Raw genomic sequence first — 21853 nt, forward strand, 5'->3', positions numbered from 1 at the left:
TTTATTTGTATAAAAATGGTAAATACTGTACTTTACATTACTTCATAAAACTAGTGGTTGGATGCAGTTCACTATTTTATGAGTTTTAAGTCTCACCTTAAAACTCATCTGTATACTCTAGCCTTTAAAGAGACCTCCTTTTTATACCAGTTGATCTGCCGCTTCTTTTCTTTCTCCTATGTCCCCCCCTCCCTTGTGGAGGGGGTCCGGTCCGATGACCATGGATGAAGCACTGGCTGTCCAGAGTCGAGACCCAGGATGGACCGCTCGCCTGTATCGGTTGGGGACATCTCTACGCTGCTGATCCGCCTCCGCTTGAGATGGTTTCCTGTGGACGGGACTCTCGCTGCTGTCTTGGATCCGCTTGAACTGAACTCTCGCGGCTGTGTTGGAGCCACTATGGATTGAACTTTCACAGTATCATGTTAGACCTGCTCGACATCCATTGCTTTTGGTCCCCTGGGGGGGGGGGGGGGGGGGGTTGCCCACATCTGAGGGCCTCTCCAAGGTTTCTCATAGTCAGCATTGTCACTGGCGTCCCACTGGATGTGAATTCTCCCTGCCCACTGGGTGTGAGTTTTCCTTGCCCTTTTGTGGGTTCTTCTGAGGATGTTGTAGTCGTAATGATTTGTGCAGTCCTTTGAGACATTTGTGATTTGGGGCTATATAAATAAACATTGATTGATTGACTATATTGTACTTTTTGATACAATATTCTTGGGTATCAAAGTTTCATTTTTAATGTTGGGGACCTAGAATGTATTTGTTTAGTTTACTGGGGAACATTGAAAGTCCTTTGAGTTACAATAACCAATAAAACTCTTAAGCTGAATAAATAAATGTTAAGTTCATTTACTCATCATCTAACCGTATTTCGAGTTTTGCGTTAATATTTTGGGGTGTTTTGGAATGGATTATATGGATTTGCATTTATCATTCTGAATGAAGTTTACATATCTGATTGCATTTAATTAAATTCATGTTTTGTAACAATAACTACAGTAAATGTTTGATGTGGCGATTTCAACGTTGAATCGGGTTATATACTCAAGTAACCCCACACACGCAGCATAACCAGCAACTTATCACCGCTCCATTTATTAAATATTATTAAAGTATTCTTTGTGCTGTAACTAAACAGAAGAACACAGCAAACTAAGCCTGAAGAATCGACATTATCGCGTTAAATGGAACAGAATGGGCGATAAACCACACTTACACAATGGATGCGGATGGTAAATATATTCCTTATTTGAAAATAACTCAACTTTTGACTCTTTGTGCTTGTGACCACAAATGTACTCACTAGAATAAAGAACATATATTTCAAAAAATCACTGAAGCCGTGACATTATTGTCATAAATTAGCATTGTGGCTATTGTCACAAATTCAATTCCGTCTATTCATAGCAATTTAAAGCACAAAAACAATATCGACCTTGCATGTTTCATATGAATTGGAAACATTTTGTTTAACTGCAGAATTTGACAACATATATAAAAACACTGCAACTGTTTAATGGGCCAAAAAAATATATATATACTTTTGGGAATTAGCTCGCTTACCTGACACACTGCCAGCCATAGCCCGGAACGGTCACGTGACTACCAGTGTGCTGAGTTAAGCCTGAATGGATATACCACATATGCATACATATATGTGTGTATACATGTATACATATGTAAATACACTCTTACACAGATATTAGAAAAGTGTACACTGGAGAATGTACGAGGTGAAATAAATTTTGCATTACAAATATGTTCTATTTCTTGTAAATATAGGTCTCATGTTGTCCACCAATTAACATTGCAATAACCACTTTTTCTTTTCTCCGCAGCAAAACCTGATGTACAAACTAAAGTAGAAAAGTGAAGACACCTGAAATGTACGAAAAAGACATCGTTGAGAGCAAGTGAACCTCATCAAAATCAAACATCACAATCGTGACGACATATGTTAACATTTCAACTTTCTTTACACTCTCACGTGATGAGCAAGTGATGAAACATCGATGATGTCGCCCGTGCAGAGTGCACGTCTGCATGATCTGCAACACTCGAGGAAAGACAAGGACACACAAAATCTGTAGGTGAAGTTGGAGTGGAACACAAGAGGAGCTCCTCTCAAGGCAAATAAGGAAGTCAAGATAGAGCGCACACAAGTGTCCATTAATGGCGATCAAATAAAAACACCACCTGCTCGCTGATTGGCTGAAGAGGTAGTTACACATTCAAATAGGGTAGAATTATTATTCCACTAAAAAACAAGTAGCGTTGGATGATACAAATAATGTCTGATGAAATTGTGGCAGATCAGGAGATGTTAACTGGTGTAGGCTTCCACACGCCAGGGCAACTTAACGTCCCCGAGTCCTTTATCGGTTACCAATCATGTCTCTTCACAGAAGTTCCTTTGTCGACACCTGGCCCCAATAAGGTCAGGACCCAGGATCCTTGCTTCAGGGTTACAGCTGGAAACCCTCCATAGGTCCTTCCTGCTGCTGGAAGATAAACTGGCCCTGACCCTGGTCCACCTGGGGCGCCAGGCTGGCGTCCTCCTCGTCCACACCAAAGTAGTGTTCAATCAGGTCGAAGGCCTTCTGGTAGATCTCCTGGTTCTCGTGACTTTGCAGGAATTCGATCTTGTCCAGGCCTGAAGTAGATACACAAAGACAACCAAGAAGCCGTCAACAATGTCACTGCTAGACTGCTACTTCAAAATGCTACTTCTTTGGACGCTTTCAGACCATTTTTTTTTCTAACTCAGTGGTACTTAACCTGGGTTTGATCGAACCGTAGGGGTTCGGTGAGTCGGCCTCAGGGGTTCGGCGGAGCCTTCGCCACGGAAGTATAGACACAACCGAATTATCGTGTAAATAAAAACTTCTCCCTGTCGGCGTATTATGGATACCCCCAAACAATGTTCCCTCTAATTTTCCATCTGATTTGCAGGTTTTTTGATTGATTGATTGAGACTTTTACTAGCAGATTGCAAAGGAAGAGAATACATTATTTGAAACAGTACAGTACATATTCCATACAATTAACCACTAAATGGTAACACCCGAATAAGTTTTTCAACTTGTTTAAGTGTGGTTCCACGTTAATCAATTCATGGTAATGTGTGTAAGGTGTGTAATTTGTTGTGAAATTATGCACTGTGTTGGTTTTGTTCTGTGAACAAGGTGATGTTTATGCACAGTTCATTTTGTGCACCAATAAAAAAAAAACATACGTTTTTCTCGAATTTGAAAAAAAACTAAACATAAGTTTTTCACTAAAGAAGGGTTCGGTGAATGCGCATATGAAACTGGTAGGGTTCGGTACCTCCAACAAGGTTAAGAACCACGGTTCTAACTACTACACTTCCATAGAGCTAAAAATATCTTGTAGCATACCTCAGGGATCAATACTTGGACCAAAAGTGTTCAATCTCTATATAAATGACATTTGTAAGGTTACAAATGACTTAACGTTTGTATTATTTGCAGATGATACAACAGCATTTTGTTCGGGAGAGAAGGCACAGAAGCTAATAAAAATAATAACAGAAGAAATGAACAAATTAAAAAGATGGTTTGACAAAAACAAACTTTTTGAATCTCAGTAAGACTAAAATAATGCTATTTGGTAACTGCAGAAGAGAAAGTCGAACACAAAAACAAATAAACGGAGTAAATATTGAAAGGGTAAAAGAAACCACATTTTTGGGTGTAATAATAGATGATAAAATTAATGGAAAATCTCATGTAAAAAATAGACAACATAAAGTAACAAGAAACACATCAATAATGAATAAAGCAAAACATGTTCTAGACCAGGGGTGTCAAACTCATTTTAGATCGGGGGCCACATGGAGAAAAATCTACTCCCAAGTGGGCCGGACTGTTAAAATCCCTGCATGATAACTTAAAAATAAAGACACCTTCAGATTGTTTTCTGTGTTTAAAAATAGAAGCACATTCTGAAAATGTAAAAATCATAATGTTGTTGTTTTTTTACACTTACATGTTGCGGTTAATAGTATTCTATCTTTATTTGTCGTTATTTATATATTCTGAATAAATGATGAAATAATGTTCATCAGTGAACTCAATGGTGTTCATTTTTAATCAATCAAGATAAAAAAATATCAAAATCAAATTACAGTATGCCATGTATGTAGTTTGATCATTTTCCTCGACTGATGTACTAATATCATGTGGTTTATTTTGTGCATATGTACCATCATCTACAGCAGGGGTCGGCCACCTTTACCACTCAAAGAGCCATTTTGACCAGTTTCACAAAATAAAGAAAACTATGGGAGCCACAAGACTCTTTTGAAATTTAAAAAACACAGCGTACAAAGTTGTTTTTTTTTTTACTTTGTGCTATGTATTAACCAGGGGTCTCAGACACGCGGCCCGCACCTTAATATTAAAATTTAATATTAGTGCGGCCCGCAAGTTTTATGTGAATGCCGCTTGACAACATCACATTTGCCAACCATCTCAATTTTTCCGGGTGACTACCGAGTTTCAGAGCAACCATTCTCTTGACTGTCTGCTGGTTTTCACCCAAACAACAATAATAAGGGCGCGCTATGATGACAATGCGTTTAGCGCCCTCTACAACCATAACAAACAGCTTACCAGCCCATTCACATGTTGTATAAGTCTTCTGCAGACACACATAAGCGACTGCAAGGCATATTTGCTCAACAGCCATACACGTTACACTGAGGGTTGCTATGTAAACAACTTTAGCACTCTTACTAATATGCGCCACACTGTGAAACCACACCAAACAAGAATGAAAAACGCATTTCGGGGGAACATCTGCACTGTAACACAACATAAACACAACAGATACCCAGAATCCCATGTATCCCAAACTCTTCCGGGCTACATTATACACCCCCGCTACCACCAAACCCGCCCCCCCAACCGATGCACAGTTGAGGTGGGCGGTATATATATATATATATATATATATATATATATATATATATATATATATATATATATATATATATACACACCGTATTTTTCGGACTATAAGTCCCAGTTTTTTTCATAGTTTGGCCGGGGGTGCAACATATACTCCGGAGCGACTTATGTGTGAAATTAATAACACATTACCGTAAAACATCAAATAATATTATCTATCTCATTCGCGGAAGAGACGAAGAAAATGTCAGCAATCGTCACACAAACGTCAACCAATAAGAATTCGGCAGGGTAGGGTCATGGCAGAAGTGCATTGTGGGTCATTGAACGCTAACTGATATATGCTATATGCTACTGTAAAAATGGATCATTTCATCGTTGGCGGTAAGTTATGAAAACTGAGAAGGGCTGAACAAAAATGACAAAGAACAGGAAAATAATGTACTGCAGATTACACAATATCAAATATTTATCTCATTCGCAGAAGAGACAAAGAAAATGTCAGCAATCGTCACACAAACGTCAGCAATCGTCACACACAGGTCGACCAATAAGAATTTGGCAGGGTAGGGTCATGGCAGAAGTGCATTGGGGGTCATGGAATGCTAACTGCTATATGCTATATGCTACTGCCGTAGCTATTAAAATGGATCATTTCATCGTTGGCGGTAACCTATAAAAACTGAGAAGGGATTTAAAAAAAATGGCACCGAAAAGGAAATCATGTACTGCAGATTACAAGCTGGACGTAGTGAAATATGCAGCAGAAAACGTCAAGAGGAAGCGGCACATACCTTTGGAGTTGGCAGAGTTTTTTAGAAGCGACATCGAGGAAGAAGATTTCATCGGATTTAGGGATTAGGAGTGACAGATTGTTTGGTAAACGTATAGCATGTTCTATATGTTATAGTTATTTGAATGACTCTTACCATAATATGTTAATATGTTACGTTAACATACCAGGCATGTTCTCAGTTGGTTATTTATACGTCAGATAACGTACACTTATTCAGCCTGTTGCTCACTATTCATTGTTTATTCTAAATTTCCTTTCAAATGTCTATTCTTGGTGTTGGATTCTATCAAATTTCCCCCAAAAATGCGACTTATACTCCAGTGAGACGTATAAACTGTATATGTTTTTGTCCTTCTTTATAATGCATTTTCGGCCGGTGCGACGTATACTCCGGAGCGATTTATAATCCGAAAAATACAGTATATATATATATATATTCATATACACACCTATACACATACCTATACCCATACATGCACGCACATATACATACGTACACACATTTACATACCAACATCCATCCATACACGCACATATATATATATATATACTAAAGACATACACATACATACATACACACACACACACACACACACACACACACACACACACACACACACACACACACACACACACACACACACACACACACACACACACACACACACACACACACACACACACACACACACACACACACACACACACAACAACAACAACAACAACGAATCCATACACAGGCCGGCGGGACAGCGATCAAAAGTGCCGGCGCCCACTGAGAACCAGCTGATCTACTCCCCCAAGCCCCACAAGTCCGGCCGTGCACCCCCGTCACCCAGGAACAACTCCCGACAAGCCCTCCCCAGACGACAGCATGACACCAGGAGTGAAGGGCGGCGCAGCAGGGTGCAAGGGCATCCCAGGCCTACATCCGACAAGCCAACGACGGAAAATAGACGAATATGAAGCCGGCAAGTTCGTCAGCCTCGACAACCACCACCTGCACGCGCTGCCACCAGTCACACCATCAGACACCCCCCTGCACTGGACCCAGCAGCCATGGGCGCCCACACCACAAACAAACGGCAGCAGAAACAGCAGCTGCTATGCTCCCAGACAGCCAGCACCGCTCGATCAAATCAAAGCGATCGAAAAAACTGCAACCGGCAACCACACGCCAACAGGATCACAGCGACCAGCCGGCGTCGGCCAACCCAAACGCCAACAGGATCACAGGGACCAGCCGGCGCCGGCCAACCCAAACGCCAACATGCAAACAAGAGACATTAACACCTCCTCCACCAAAGGACCCCACTACCCTAACTAAAACCCGCACAAACACACCACCGCCCAAACAACGGAGACACAGTATCTAGACCAGACAAGGGGGCCGCGCCGCCACCGCATCAAGTCACCAACATACACCCCACAGCGCAAGGTTGAGCCACACGGGCAGAGACCCCACCCAATACACCTTACAACATATGCACTTTGGCAGCAATTACAGCTTCAAGTCTTCTCGTATACAATGCCACAAGCTTGGCACACCCATCTTTGGGCACTTTCTCTCATTCCTCTTTGCAGCACATCTCAAGCTCCATCAGGTTGGATGAAGAGTTGGTTTTCATCCAAAATGTCACTGTACATTGCTGTGTTCATCTTAGTCTAGTCAGGGAAGTGACCAAGAACCCCATGGTCACTCTGTCAGAGCTACAGCATTCCTCTGTGGAGAGGAGAACCTTCCAGAAGGATAATCCACCAATCAGGCCTGTATGATAGAGTGGCCAGACACAAGCCGTGTCTTAGTCCAAAGTTTGCCAAAATTTCACCTAAAAGACTCTCAGACCATGAGAAACTAAATTCTCTGGTCTGATGAGACAAAGATTGAAGTATTTGGCGTGAATGCTAGGCATATTTGGAGAAATCAAGGCACTGCTCATCACCGGGCCAGTACTATTCCTACAGTGAAGCATGGTGGTGGCAGCATCATGCTGTGGGGATGCTTTTCAGCAGCAGGAGCTGGGAGACTAGTCGTGGTTGAGGGAAAGATGAATGCAGCAATGTGCAGAGACATCTTGGATAAAAACCTTCCCATCCAACCTGATGGCGCTTGAGAGGTACAGAAAAGAGGAATGGTTGAAAGTGGCCAAAGATAAGGGTGTCAAGCTTGTGGCATCATATTCAAAAAGACTTGAGGCTGGAATTGCTCCCAAAGGTGCATCAACAAAATATTTAGCAAAGGCTGTTAATACTGGAAATGATGGTAATGATTGCCAGACATTATATTGGATTTAGTATCCTTTCAAAAATTCTCCCATCTGTGGAAAGGGTTTGGACACCCCTGTTTATGACATGCAGTCTTGTAAGGGAGATCACTAGGATTAGACTCTAAGGCTCTAAGGTCCTAATTGTCACAGACCATCATTCAAAGCAAACGAGTCATTATTTACTATTTACAACACATGTGATCCACTAATACCACCTGCTCACTGAGGTAGGGGGGCTTTGAAATGTTCTAGTACTGCAATCTATTTTTTGTGCTGTGTGCCGAATAATGGTCAAGGCTCTAAAACAAATGGTTCCAAGAAGAGTAAAGGTGTGTAAAGGTGCAGAGTTTTACCATAAGCCTCCTCAATGAGGGCACAGTAAGGGTTGATGCCGGTTCCGTTCTGTTTGGACTCCTGTTCTCCCAGTCGGAGGATGTTCTCCAGACCATTCAGAGATACTTGCACAATCTTTGAGTCCATCACCGTTAGAAGGTCACACATGGGTTTGATGGTGTTCAAGGAAACCAGGTATCTGCAACAAGAATAGTTTGAATATAAATTACTTATTCACACCCATTGAAATGTGATCCATTCATTTATTAGAAAATAAAAAATTGAAATATCACATAATCATAAGTATTCAGAGCCAGTCAGTATTGCGTATTTGCACCTTTTGAACTAGTACAGCCAGGAATCTCACCATACATGGCCCCATTCATTCTTTCCTTAACACGGATCAGTCGTCCTGTCCCCTTAGCACAGCCCCAAAGCATGATGTTTCCACCTCCATGCTTCACAGTAGGTATGGTGTTATTGGGATGCAACTCAGTATTCTTCTTCCTCCAAACACAACGAGTTGAGTTTATACCAAAACGTTCTATTTTGGTTTCATCTGACCACATGACATTCTCCCAATCCTCTGCTGTATCATCCATGTGCTCTCTGGCAAACTTCAGACAGGCCTGGACATGCACTGGCTTAAGCAGGGGGACACGTCTGGCACTACAGGATTTGATTCCCTCCCCCGTGTGGTTCTGGGATTTTTGCTCACTGTTCTCATGAACATTTTGAACCCACGGGATGAGATCTTGCATGGAGCCCCAGATCGAGGGAGATTATCAGTGGTCTTGTATGTCTTCTATTTTGTGATAATTGCTCCCACAGTTGATTTTTCACACCAAACTGTTTGCCTATTGTAGATTCACTCTTAACAGTCAGGTGCAGGTCTACAATTTTTTTCCTGGTGTCCTTCGACAGCTCTTTGGTCTTGGCCATAGTGGAGTTTGGAGTCAGACTGTTTGAGGCTGTGGACAGGTGTCTTTTATACAGATAACGAGTTCAAACAGGTTCCATTAATACAGGTAACGAGTGGAGTACAGAAGAGCTTCTTAAAGAAGAAGTTACAGGTTTGTGAGAGCCAGAGATCTTCCTTGTTTGAAGTGACCAAATACTTATTTTCCACCATAATTTACAAATAAATTCTTTAAAATTCCTACAATGTGAATTCCTGGATTTTTTTTCACATTCTGTCTCTCAAAGTTGAAGTGAACCTATGATGAAAATTACAGACCTCTGTCATCATTTTAATTTGGAGCACTTGCACAATCGGTGGCTGACTAAATACTTCTTTACCCCACTGTAGATCACAAGGGTTGAATTTACAAAATAATGTTAATATGACCCCTTTAACATTATATTCAGAAAATCACAAGTTCTTTCACAGTTATTAAAAAGCAATATTTCTTAAAACACTTCAACTTTCTGATAAAGCTGTCGCAAATTCCGGCAGTTTAAGCCACAATAAATACAACAAGTGCAGAATCCGTGACTTGTTTGTATTGTTCCCTTCTTTATTTAAATAGACGGTACCAAATAGGGTTGTCCCGATACCAATAATTTGTTACCGGTACCATAAAGGGAACTGCATATTATGTCAAGTTTGGCTTTATTTTAACATAAAATATTACAATACAATAAACATATGTTTCTTATTGCAGTCAAAAAACACTTTTAGAAGGTTAAAATATAACTTAACATTGGGCTTTTCTTGTTGCACTCAAAGAACAATTTACAATTTTCCATGTTATATATAGTCTGCCAAAATCAAGGATTAGGTTAGAATATAATGAAAAGCTTTATTGACATTATATTACATGCTTCAGGTTGCCAGTCCTGGTCTGTGCTTTAAGAAAAATACAATTATTAGTAAGTTGTAAATACAAAACTATGAACCAAAGTACACACATAAGCCATCTAACAAGTAAAACACACATTTGTTAAAGATAAAACACAAATGGTAGGGGTGAAGGGGGCCTCGTCGTGGAGTTTACAGCTACGGTAGCACAAGTAGCCCCGAACGGTCTGACATCACGACTAACGTGTTACACGTCCGATTTGCCCAGCGACTCTCTGTCGGAGTATCAGCGCTGGGGTCCAGTACAACACAGTTTTGTATTGTCGCTCGGTCCTTCGGCGGAGTGATTCGGAAGCTACCGGGCCCTCGTCTCACCGGACTGTTTACAGCGGTGCCGGGGGAGGGAGCGAGAGAGAGACACACACACAGTGACAGACAGAGCTCGAGAGAGAGAGAGAGAGAGAGAGAGAGAGAGAGAGAGAGAGAGAGAGAGAGAGCGAGCAGGCGGGCGAGAGAGGGAGAAACGGAGGGAGAGAAGAAGAGCGCATGCTGGTCTATTGGAAAAGCGGCAAAACGTTTCTCTGCTTGCAACACGCAAGTGACGTCAATATTCGGCCCTTGTGAGCCACATACCATACCGTGATTGGTAGATTCTTTCAGCTCCGCAAACAATGCTGTCAAGCGCCATTCATATAAAATTTGCGGGCCGCACTAACAATAAACTTTCCTATTAAGGTGGGGGCCGCAAAAAAACGTCTCGCGGGCCGCTATTGGCCCGCGGGCCACGTGTCTGAGACCCCTCCTCTATATTAACCAGTAGAATTGTTGTTTTTTGCCATTGTTTCTCTCCAAGATGTTAATGCTTAAATGCATTTTGTGTGTGCGTTTTGACACACTTAACATCAAGCGTCTTGGCTCGGTAGTCATCGCCGCACGGCGGACATTCAGATGAAAGAACGGTATTTTTCAAAAGGTAGTATACTACCGATTTCAATAAATTAGTATCGCGGTACTTTATTAGTACCGGTATACTGTACAACCCTAGTACCAACTAAACCAGGAGTTAAAATTGTTGACCTTGGGGCCCAACTTTCCACTACAAGTGGGCCTGGGTCCAAGTCAAATATTAATACTGATTTAGTCATCTTAATGTTGTTTTGAATAGTATTCAATAATTTTATCTAACATACTTACAGTTTACAACCTTGTCAAATGATGAAAGCATGTGTTAATCACAGACAATTACTTATTTAGACAAACATTTGGCTTAGGTCAGGCTGATTAGAAAATAACAAATATAGTGCATAAGAAGGGACTCACAAATAATGGACCAAAAATAAATTCCCATACAATTATGTATAGGTAAAATAAATATACTATCAAAAAAATTAAAGTACAAATGAAAATACAGATTCACAATTTCAGTAATCATTTTTGCACTTAGGAACCTTCTCTATGACTTCTTTTGTTTGTTTGATATTGTCATTACTGCCACAAGTGGTGGAAAAGTGTATTACAACAGAGTACCGCTGCGGGCTATACGGACCGCAGCTGAGAAACACATTTTTTGGCAGGCCTGTAGGGGCCGCTCATGGCCCAACTACGCGCCCCGCCCTATGGTTAAGAAACACTGATCTAAAGCACATTCAGTCTCTTGGCCACTCCCCGTGTCGCTGAAACTGGTCTTTTAGTCACAAGCCTATTGCATCAATATTTCCAATTACTTACTATTAGAGTACTTATGATGATTTGCATCACATACTTAGTTCACATTTGTAACACATATGAACACACTCAGGGTTGTAATACTGAATTTGGATTGTAGTTCTAGTATCTTGTTCCTGCAAGCTGGCGTTTCCCAGCTATAAAGTTCAATGTAGATCTTCTTAAGTAAAGTCAAAACCTTGTATTTTTCCCCTTTAAGTTAAACGTAGTATAGTATTACTAAATAATTACGGACATCCACTTAAAAATGTGCTGCTAATGAAGTCCTCGTCTAGTTAAAAACTTGGCAGAGATCAGGAACTCTGCCAGCAAACTCTGCCTTTACTGGAAGCTGCGTTCAGGAACAATTAGGTCAATGCTTTGTGGGCGCATACGTTCAATCGTTTTGTCTCTACCTCCATCACACGCACTGAGAAACAATGCCACTGTGCTAAGGTAGAGGTTGGAGTGATTTATGCTCTCACTTATGTATCTGTTTTACATTCCTTTTCTATGCAAAGACCTCACCTGTCAGTGAGGCGCTCTGCAGACATACTGTATGTGTGTATGGAGTCTAAAATACCAGGGTTTTTGCATGTGTCAGCAAACCTAATGTAACGCTTTTTACTGCAACTTCAAACAAATTGAATGCCCATGTCTGACAGCAGGTCATTATTATATATAGTCAAAAGCACACCATTGTCTCTCTGGACAAAATTTTACAATCATTTTGTTGAATAGTAGAATAGTTTACATTAACTGTGGCCAAATTAAGCACTAATGTAATCATGACATATAATGCAAGTAAACTCTTTCAAACAAAATAAACATTTTGCATTACTGTAGTATTTTGTAATATTGACTTTGGAAGATGAATAACTTTAGATAGGTCAGCAAACATTGAAACAAAATGGACTCTCGATATTTGTTTGCAAAAATTGCACTTCAATCAATCTTGTATATCTTAAAACACATTACATTCTAATGTAATTTTCACATGATTTATTATTTTAATTATACTGAAGAATATTAATTTATTGTACTTATTTTTTAGTTTTACACCCCTAACATTTCCTCTCATTCTTTCCCCAAAAAAATAACTATTAATTACTTTGGTGCATTCAAATTATTCGGTTGAGCAGAGTTCTTGCCTGGAAAAACTTCTCACATTGCAAACAAAAATCATTCAATTTGGGGCCATGGCATGTTTTAGGGGGGCACAAGTCATGATGAGAAGAACGAACGCCCCAGATCCCCAAAAACTTAGTGTTTCTTAGCAAAAACCCGCGCCCATCCAAAATATTTACGCCAGAGTAACACTTTAATTAAATTTAATTGTCTATGCCTGGAGAAACCCCGCATTTACATGCGATGCTCTATTCACTACTGCCACCTGCTGTCCAAATTGTGTACACAATGACCATAATAGCAGGCCCATGTTGACATCTCCTGCACCCTTTCAAAACACACAACACACATTGTATAATATTCTCTGTGCACAACAATCCAGTGTTTTGTTCACCTTCACTTTTGCCTCTTTTGCTCATTGTTTCTCTTATTGTCTGTAGGGTTGATTAAACCTGTATTAGCGACTACTGTACATCATTTGTATTAACGATCATTTGTCGAATAAACTGTTCAAAAGGAAAAATAAGTCCAAAGTGTCCATCTTGTTTGAGACTAGGCAAAGGCAGAGGAATGGTAACATGCAGTGTCCCCCAAGTGGGATACAAGATGTCAAATGTTTGGTACCTTATTTGTACCGGGGTTCCACCAGAGGTAGCGTTGGTTATTGCCCACGCTGCCTCTTTCCGAGTGCGGAACTCTGCCTTCTGAAGAATCTCAATCAGTACTGGGAAGATGTTGGCATCAATCACATTCTGGTAAGAGAAAGGATGTAAGCTACAAAACAGCAGCCTGCTTTGAGGCAGGATAAACTTGAACGAACGGTTTAGAAGAAATGTACTTGAATCTGAGCTCTGTTTCCGGCTGTGATGTTGGACACAGTCCAGCAAGCCTCCTTTTTGATAGACTCCTTGGGACTGCTGAGCAGGTGTAGCAAACAAGGCAGTGCTGCACAGTTCAAGATCACCTACGGTGTCAGGTAGAAAGCAGCATGTTACACAGGTTTCACAAACACTGGTTGGTAGTCCGTCACGCGCTAGCAAGAGCTGACCTGTGTCTGAATGTCATCTCCTGTGACGATGTTGCCCACTGCCCGCAAAGCAGGAGAGACCACCTTATAGTCACTGTGCCTGTGAGAGAACGTACACAATTTCAATACAACATGCACTTTTTATTAAGCCCACCACTTATTGATGTGTCTTGTACAGCAGCTTCAGCACAACACTTACACAAAGTTGTGCAGAGTATTTATTAGGGATGCTACGATACCAACATTGTATCAAGGCCACGGGACTATATTATTGTAGCATTGTCCAAAAACAAAAAGACTTGGTAAAAATGTGTTTGTGTGTAAAATGAAGTGGCACAAATGTTTTAGGATGAACACACTTGGTGTAACTGAACACAAACATAATGCTCAAATATTCTAATCATATTTATTATTCCAAACATGCATTTTTAAGTGCAAATATTTGTGCAGAAATATCCACTGTTTCAAGCAAATAATTAGTTTTAAAGCTTCCAGTTGAGGTAATATTTGGTTAATCAGGCATGTGATTTAAACTTAATGAGAAAGACTGGAAATAAGCCAGGGGTCTGGGGGCCAATGAGTATGCAAAAATTAGCACAAAAAATGTGCACAATTTAAAGATGTGTTAGTGTTTAAAGAATTGGAAAATCATCAACAGAGTTTACAAAAATACATACCCCAATCTTACAAATGAATCACTATGTCTGTTTTAGTCAATACGTTATTTAGTCACTACAGTAATAACTTGTGTTACATCCATAGGAACCACATGGGTTAGCCTACTCTATACAGTATTTACAACCTCACTAGCGCTCAAATCACAGCCACGGATGGTTAATTTAGTTATTTACATAATTTACACATTACTTTGGTTTATTCACATATTACTTTGGCATTTTTGCTTTGATGGCTCTGACCTAAGCCTTACTCGCAAATGTCTGAGCAGTTTGCATTTACCTTTTTGTTTCTGCTTTAGTAGATTCTGCCTTGGATTTTATAGCCAATTTCTGTCTCTTCGACTCCCTCTCCACTTCTAACTGGTCCAAATGCAAAAATCATTAAGAGTAAACACAATGTTTATTCTATTAGCTAAATTCCTTTTTCTGAATAGCCATTTGTGATTTATAGCTTTAAATAACACATTTCTTGCAGGTACGTTGTTTGTTTCAAAATGATTCAACTATTCAATGTAAAAATATAAACAGTAGAAATAATGAACAAAATGTCAGCAACTGTCTTGTTGTAAAACACCAACTAGCAGGGGTCACCAACGCGGTGCCCGCGGGCACCAGGTAGCCCGTAATGACCAGATGAGTAGCCCGCTGGCCTGTTCTAAAAATAGCTCAAATAGCAGCACTTATCAGTGAGCTGCCTCAATTTTTTTTTAATTGGATTAATTTACTAGCAAGCTGGTCTCGCTTTGCTCGACATTTTTAATTCTAAGAGAAACAAAACTCAAATAGAATTTGAAAATCCAAGAAAATATTTTAAAGACTTGGTCTTCACTTGTTTAAATTAATTCATTTAGTTTTTACTTTGCTTCTTATAACTTTCAGAAAGACAATTTTAGAGAAAAAATTACAACCTTAAAAATGATTTTAGGATTATTAAACACATATACCTTTTAAATTCCTTCCTCTTCTTTCCTGACAATTTAAATCAATGTTCAGGTATTTTTTTTTATTGTAAAGAATAATAAATACATTTTAATTTAATTCTTCATTTTAGCTTCTGTTTTTACGACAAAGTATATTTGTGAAATATTTCTTCAAATTTATTATGATTGAAATTTCCATCCATCCATCCATCCATTTTCTACCGCTTATTCCCTTTCGGGGTCGCTGGCGCCTATCTCAGCTACAATCGGGCGGAAGGCAGGGTACACCCTGGACAAGTCGCCACCTCATCGCAGGGCCAACACAGATAGACAGACAACATTCACACTCACATTCACACACTAGGGCCAATTTAGTGTTGAAATTTAAAAAAAATATTCTGGCAAATCTAGAAAATCTGTAGAATCAAATTTAAATCTTATTTCAAAGTCTTTTGAATTTCTATTAAAATTTTTGTTCCGGAAAATCTAGAAGAAATAATGATTCATCTTTGTTAGAAATATAGCTTGGTCCCATTTGTTATATAGTCTAACAAAGTGCAGATTGAATTTTAACCTATTTAAAACATGTCATCAAAATTGTACAATTAATCTTAATGAGAAAAATTTACTAATGATGTTCCATAAATTATTATTATTTTTTTTCAAAAAGATTCAAATTAGTTAGTTTTTCAATTCATTTTTTTGGGGTTGAATTTTGAATTTCAAAGAGTTGAAATTGAAGATAAACTATGTTTCAGAATTTTATTTTATTTTTTTTCGTGTTTTCTCCTCTTTTAAACTGTTCATTTGAGTGTTTTTTTCATCATTTATTTTCGACAAAAAACCTTCCGTAAAAGGAAAAAAAATGTACTACGGAATGACAGATAGAAATAACCATTTTATTTATTTTTTTAATCTGTTTCTGTATATATTTTTTGTGAGAAATCATTAAGATGATCAGTGTTTCCACAAAGATAAATATAATTAATTATTAATAATAACAGAGTTAAAGGTAAATTTAGCAAATTGGCTATTTCTGGCAATTTATTTAAGTGTGTATCAAACTGGTAGCCCTTCGCATAAACCATTACCCAAGAAGTAGCTCTTGGTTTCAAAAAGGTTGGTGACCCCTGTACTATAGTGTAGCAACTATTTACTATAGTGTATTCCACGTCTCCCATGTCGAGAGCAGCTTTAATTTGGGCTAACTAAAATTAATGTTTTGGGCATTGTTTTATCCAGACGCATACATTTGTCCAAATGTGGCCAAGTACACGCATTGTGGGTTTCTTGTACGTTGTCTACATCTTTAAAATAATAGTAACAATACAGTAATAATGTAATCAAATATAAACATTGCTGTATGTATACTTTTGACCCAGCAGATTTGGTCACATTTTCAATAGACTCATAATAAATTCATAAAAGAACCAAACTTCATGAATGTTTTTTGTGATAAACAAGGATGTGCTCTAATAACTTTATCACAAAAAGATAACAGTTGTAGAAATTATTGGAAAGACGTTATGTTTTTTACATGTGTATGTAAACTTTTGACCACGACTGTGTGTCTATGTGCGCATATTTGTTTGTGCGCATGCATAAACACACACAGACCCCCCCTTTTATACCCAATCATGGCACCCACCTGTTCCCAATTAGCCTGTTCACCTGTAGGATGTTCCAAATAAGTGTTTGATGAGCGTTCCTCAACTCTCTTAGTCTTTTTTGCCGCTTGTGCCAGCTTTTTTGAAACTTGTTGCAGGCATCAAATTCCAAATGAGCTAATATTTGCAAAAAATAAGTTTTCCAGTTCCATCGTTAAGTATCCTGTCATTCCAGTCTATTCAATTGAATTTAGGTTGGAAAGGATTTAAAAATTATTTTTTATTTACGATTTAGACAACGTGCCAACTTCACTGGTTTTCGGTTTTGTATTATACTGTTACATCCCTAGTATTTGTTGATCATCTGCTAATAGTCTCAGAGTTTACACCCTAACAAGACAAGCATAATATTGGTAGGTTTTTCATCTCCTACAAAGCAGCATACATTTTGATCCCGATAGACAAAATTAGTCAGTTGCCAGACAAAATTAGTCAGTTGTCCTTCCCGTCAAGCTGCATGCAAGACCAGCCCAGACACACAAATAATGACCTCAGGGAGCAGGGGACCACAATAACCAAGAAAAACCTTTGCTACACTTCTAAAAGTTACAGCTGCCACTTACATGAGCAGCTCCACCAGCCTGCGACAGACACCAGAGTCAATAACTGTCTGGATCTTCTCATTGGGGCCGTCGGACAGGTAGGACAGAGCCCAGCAAGCATCAGCCAGCACATCTGGATCGCTGCTGAAGAGCAGCCTGGACAGCACACTAAGGCACGGCGACACCTAATACCCATTCATGTCAAGACAGGAGCAGTTAAATACTGAGGACACAATCAGTTTTTTAAACTCCAAATCTGACCTTCGAAAAATCTGGTGGGGGGTTCTTCCCGCGGCACAAGTTGGACAGAGCCCAAACGGCATTTCTGGTTGTCGTGAGACGGTTGGACTTTGCAAGTAGCCTGAAACAAGACGATGCAAGACGATTATTTGGCGTGCAACACGCTTGAAAAAGACGGGGAGAGAAGAAGAGCAACGTACTGCTGCAGAAACGGGAGGATGTCACAGCTGAGCACATAGTCTCTGCATTCTGCATTATCTCCAGCGATATTCCCCAAAGCCCAGACCGCCTGAAACAGACCATGGAGTCAGCAAAACTCTCCTGGACCAGCACTCACAAATATTACAAACCAGTGGGGCAAAGTTGCGACAAGATCATATGTACTTAGTTGAAAACGTTTCAAGTTTCTAGAGACTTCACCAATTCTTTAAGTGACCTTTTATTCCTCAATTGACAACAAATCTAGCAACTTTTTCTGGTGTTATTAAGAGGGGAAGCTTGTTTTCAGCTACTTTCTAAACACAAATACAGTCTCCAGTAAAAGATTAAAGATATGAAGATTTTAGATTTTAAAAATGTTGAAAAATAAAGTACAAAAATGCTCTGGCAATAGCTTATATTTCAAGATCATTGATTCCCTTATATTCAGCCTGAGACAGATCATCATGCAGCCAACCGAGCCCACTTTCCTTTCACTTCCAGAGACGGTGGGTGTCCGTGGGCAGGACAAAACCAAGCATTTATCCAATGATTGTCTGGTTTTGTTGCAGTTAAAGAGCCCACTCTATGCTCCCCCATTGAAGCCATGGTGGTTAATTAACCACTATTTATTTTCATATTTTGGTTTTATATATATATATATATATATACATACATACATACACACGTGTATAAATGTATATAGATATGTGTGTGTATGTATGTTTGCATGTGTCTTTATACATGTATACATGTGTATATATACATGCAAACACACATTTGTATATATACATATAAACATTTATATACACATACAAAATATTTGTGTGTGTATATATATGTATATATATAAATTTAACTTTAATCCAGTATTATTATTTTTACAATGTACACTTTAATGTCAGCACTAAGGACGGAACCACTTACTCCAAACAAGACTGCATACAAATAGCAATTGCTTTGATTATCAGTCATGCTTGCGTTGGACTGCAAAGTTCTCACCTGTTCCTGGACGTCCTCATACTCAGAGTTCAGCAGCTGGATGAAAATGGGAACAGCTCCGGTTTCAATCACAACTTTGGTGTGGAGGAAGGTCCCAGAGGCAATGTTGGTTAAAGCCCAGGCTGCCTCAAACTGAAACAAATGACAGCTCAATTCAGCAACTGTGCTCTATCTCATGATCGAGCGGGGCTGCTTCATCCAGATACGACTTACTGGTTTTTGCACAACAATTATAGCCCTCAAACTTGATAAAATTCTCCAGCGCAACCCTTTACTTTGTAATGACCCCAACAAATAAGGCCCTCCAGTGTAAAAATGTTGTGTTGAAGCAGTGGCATGCACAATTATTGATGTAACAAACATTGAGGTATTGCGAGAAGTTCATTGTGTGACCGAGCAAACTCTTTACCTGCAATGTGCAGTTTTCACTCCTCTTCAGGAACTCAACAAACTGATTGACAACGCCGGCCGTGGCAATAACCTCGTCTATAGGAGGGTTCGGTTCTGAAAACAAAAATACATTTCCTAAACATAGAAAAAAACTACAAAAAAATTCAAAAGGTTGACAGTAAAAAGTCACATAATAAAAGCATTCTAGTACAATAACAAGCTGCAGTTTAGGGTTGTCACTTTTGCGGAATTTCAGTAGTCATTACGGATACATTTCTACGATTATCAATAATACAATAAAAATAAATGAACAAATGCACTTTTAAATTCAAGACCTAATCGATCAAGTGTTAGGATTATTGTGCTTCAACATGTATTTGCACAGAATTTAAATTGCAGTATGACCTGACAAGACATAACGATACATTGTAAAAAAAAAAAAAAGGACATAAGAACAGCTGTGGCCTACAGCTCCTAGCATATCAAAACAATACTGTGCTTATAATATACTCATTGATAGCAACAATTTTCAACTATATTACATATAAAAAGAACAGCAGTGGCATGGACCCTTCAAATACGGTATATTTAAAAATATTGTTTTTAACGGGTACCGGTAATTGCACTTTTTGGGGAAGTTTGCCTATCGTTCACAATCATTATGAGACAAAATTGTTTCGTTTTTTTTTCTTTTTTTTTTTTCTTCCCTTTGTCATGAAAAAGGGAGTTTTTTTAGGGTTGGTGCACTACTTGTAAGCGTACCTTGTGTTTTTTATGTTGTTTTAATAAAAAAATAAAAAATATATATATATTTTTTTTTAATCAAAAAATAATAAAAATTAATAAAAAATTATTCTGTGGCCCGGTACCAATCGATCCGGTGGTTGGGGACCACTGCTGTACACAGCTCTTGCCCAATGTGTAAACACAAAATGGGGCCCACCCGAGATTGTGATAAAATATCTGGAGAAAGGGCACACGTTCATGAGAGCAGATTCAATCCATGGCTCAATCGGCAAGAAAATGAAAGCTCAAAAAAACATCTATACGTTTGATGACTTTGTAGATCTTTGTAAGACAGCATAAAGATAGATTGGTTTTCCTTTGTTTTCTCTAAATCAGCTAGAAGTGAGTTACTAGGTTTTTGCCTTTGGACGGGAGACCTGGCTTCCACATGACTACGGGATGATCTGTGTAAGGCTGAATCCTTTTTTGATTGACAGGAAAATGGGCCAATCAGAGATCTTGAAATATAAAACACTGCCAAAGCATTTTTTAATTTTCATTCAGTTGTTCCTGTTGATATGGAGGATTTAACAATCGTTTAAGTGACTTTTTCTTTGTAAAATCTAGCATCTTTATATCATTACCTGCTCTTGGAGACTGCACTCGTGTTTAGACTATCGCTGAATGCTAACTTCTCCGACTTGAAAGAGCAGAACTCGCCACTGGTACACGGCATGGGTTACATTGTACACTAATAATTATAAGAATAGAGCAAAAACGATACAAGAAAAACTATGTTAATACCATTTAATAATAACACAGATTTGTCTTCAAATGTATGTACGTTTTTTTAGCCATTTTTTAATCCAACTTTTTTTTATCGACTTTTTCACATATACAGAAAAAAGGTGCAAGTCGAAACAGTACAATTTTAAAGTCAGTGAATTCTTCATACCTTTACCCCTAAAACCACCCACCCACCCTTCCACCCCACTCAGGTCGAACCAACCAGGGACACATGGCACAAACAACAAGTAAGACGACAAAAACACACACATTCACACATACACCCATACAAGACCAAAAACAGAAAGAGACTAAAAGGAGAGAGAAAGGGAGAAAAAAATAAAAAATAAAATAAATAATACTAAAACTGAATAAAAGGGAGATTATTCCTCATCTGCGTCTGGACATAAGTCAAGAGAGTTGACATACAGTAAGAAAGGACTCCATGAACTTTCAAACACTTGAGCAGAGCCATTTAGTGAAAACCTAAGTTTTTCCAATTTTAAATTGTAAAGAACCTCTTTAATCCAACGGCCGTGTGATGGGGGGTGAGCCAGCTTCCAATTGAACAAGATCAGTCGCTTTAGCCATTTTTTATACAAAATATATGCATCATTGACCATTATGCAAATTATTAGATGACATCCTATTGACCACAATGCATAGCCACGCCCCCCGCCAAAAGTATCTTTGCAAGCTAGGGAAACATATACAT

At 39.0% G+C, this 21853-nt stretch overlaps 1 protein-coding gene across 4 annotated transcripts in view; it reads right to left on the reverse strand.

The window, feature by feature from the left end:
* Positions 1-1227: 1227 nt before the first annotated feature.
* The window catches only part of kpna5 (karyopherin alpha 5 (importin alpha 6)), an 89415-nt gene continuing 68789 nt past the window's right edge, over positions 1228-21853 (reverse strand). For 3 of the 4 annotated variants that reach the window (XM_061882314.1, XM_061882313.1, XM_061882315.1), the window contains exons 5-14: positions 19646-19740; positions 19237-19368; positions 18237-18325; positions 18058-18157; positions 17818-17981; positions 14012-14090; positions 13802-13927; positions 13588-13715; positions 8351-8529; positions 1228-2656 (exon numbers count right to left, since the gene is read on the reverse strand). In XM_061882314.1, coding sequence (XP_061738298.1) covers positions 2469-2656; positions 8351-8529; positions 13588-13715; positions 13802-13927; positions 14012-14090; positions 17818-17981; positions 18058-18157; positions 18237-18325; positions 19237-19368; positions 19646-19740 — 1280 coding nt within the window. In that variant the 3' untranslated portion in view covers positions 1228-2468. Of the gene's footprint in view, positions 2657-8350; positions 8530-13587; positions 13716-13801; positions 13928-14011; positions 14091-17813; positions 17982-18057; positions 18158-18236; positions 18326-19236; positions 19369-19645; positions 19741-21853 lie in introns of those variants that run through there. The other variant, XM_061882316.1, reaches the window with a different exon arrangement.

The sequence above is a fragment of the Nerophis ophidion genome, linkage group LG21 (genome assembly GCF_033978795.1).
Source record: "Nerophis ophidion isolate RoL-2023_Sa linkage group LG21, RoL_Noph_v1.0, whole genome shotgun sequence".
In the NCBI taxonomy this organism is placed as follows: Eukaryota; Metazoa; Chordata; class Actinopteri; order Syngnathiformes; family Syngnathidae; genus Nerophis; species Nerophis ophidion.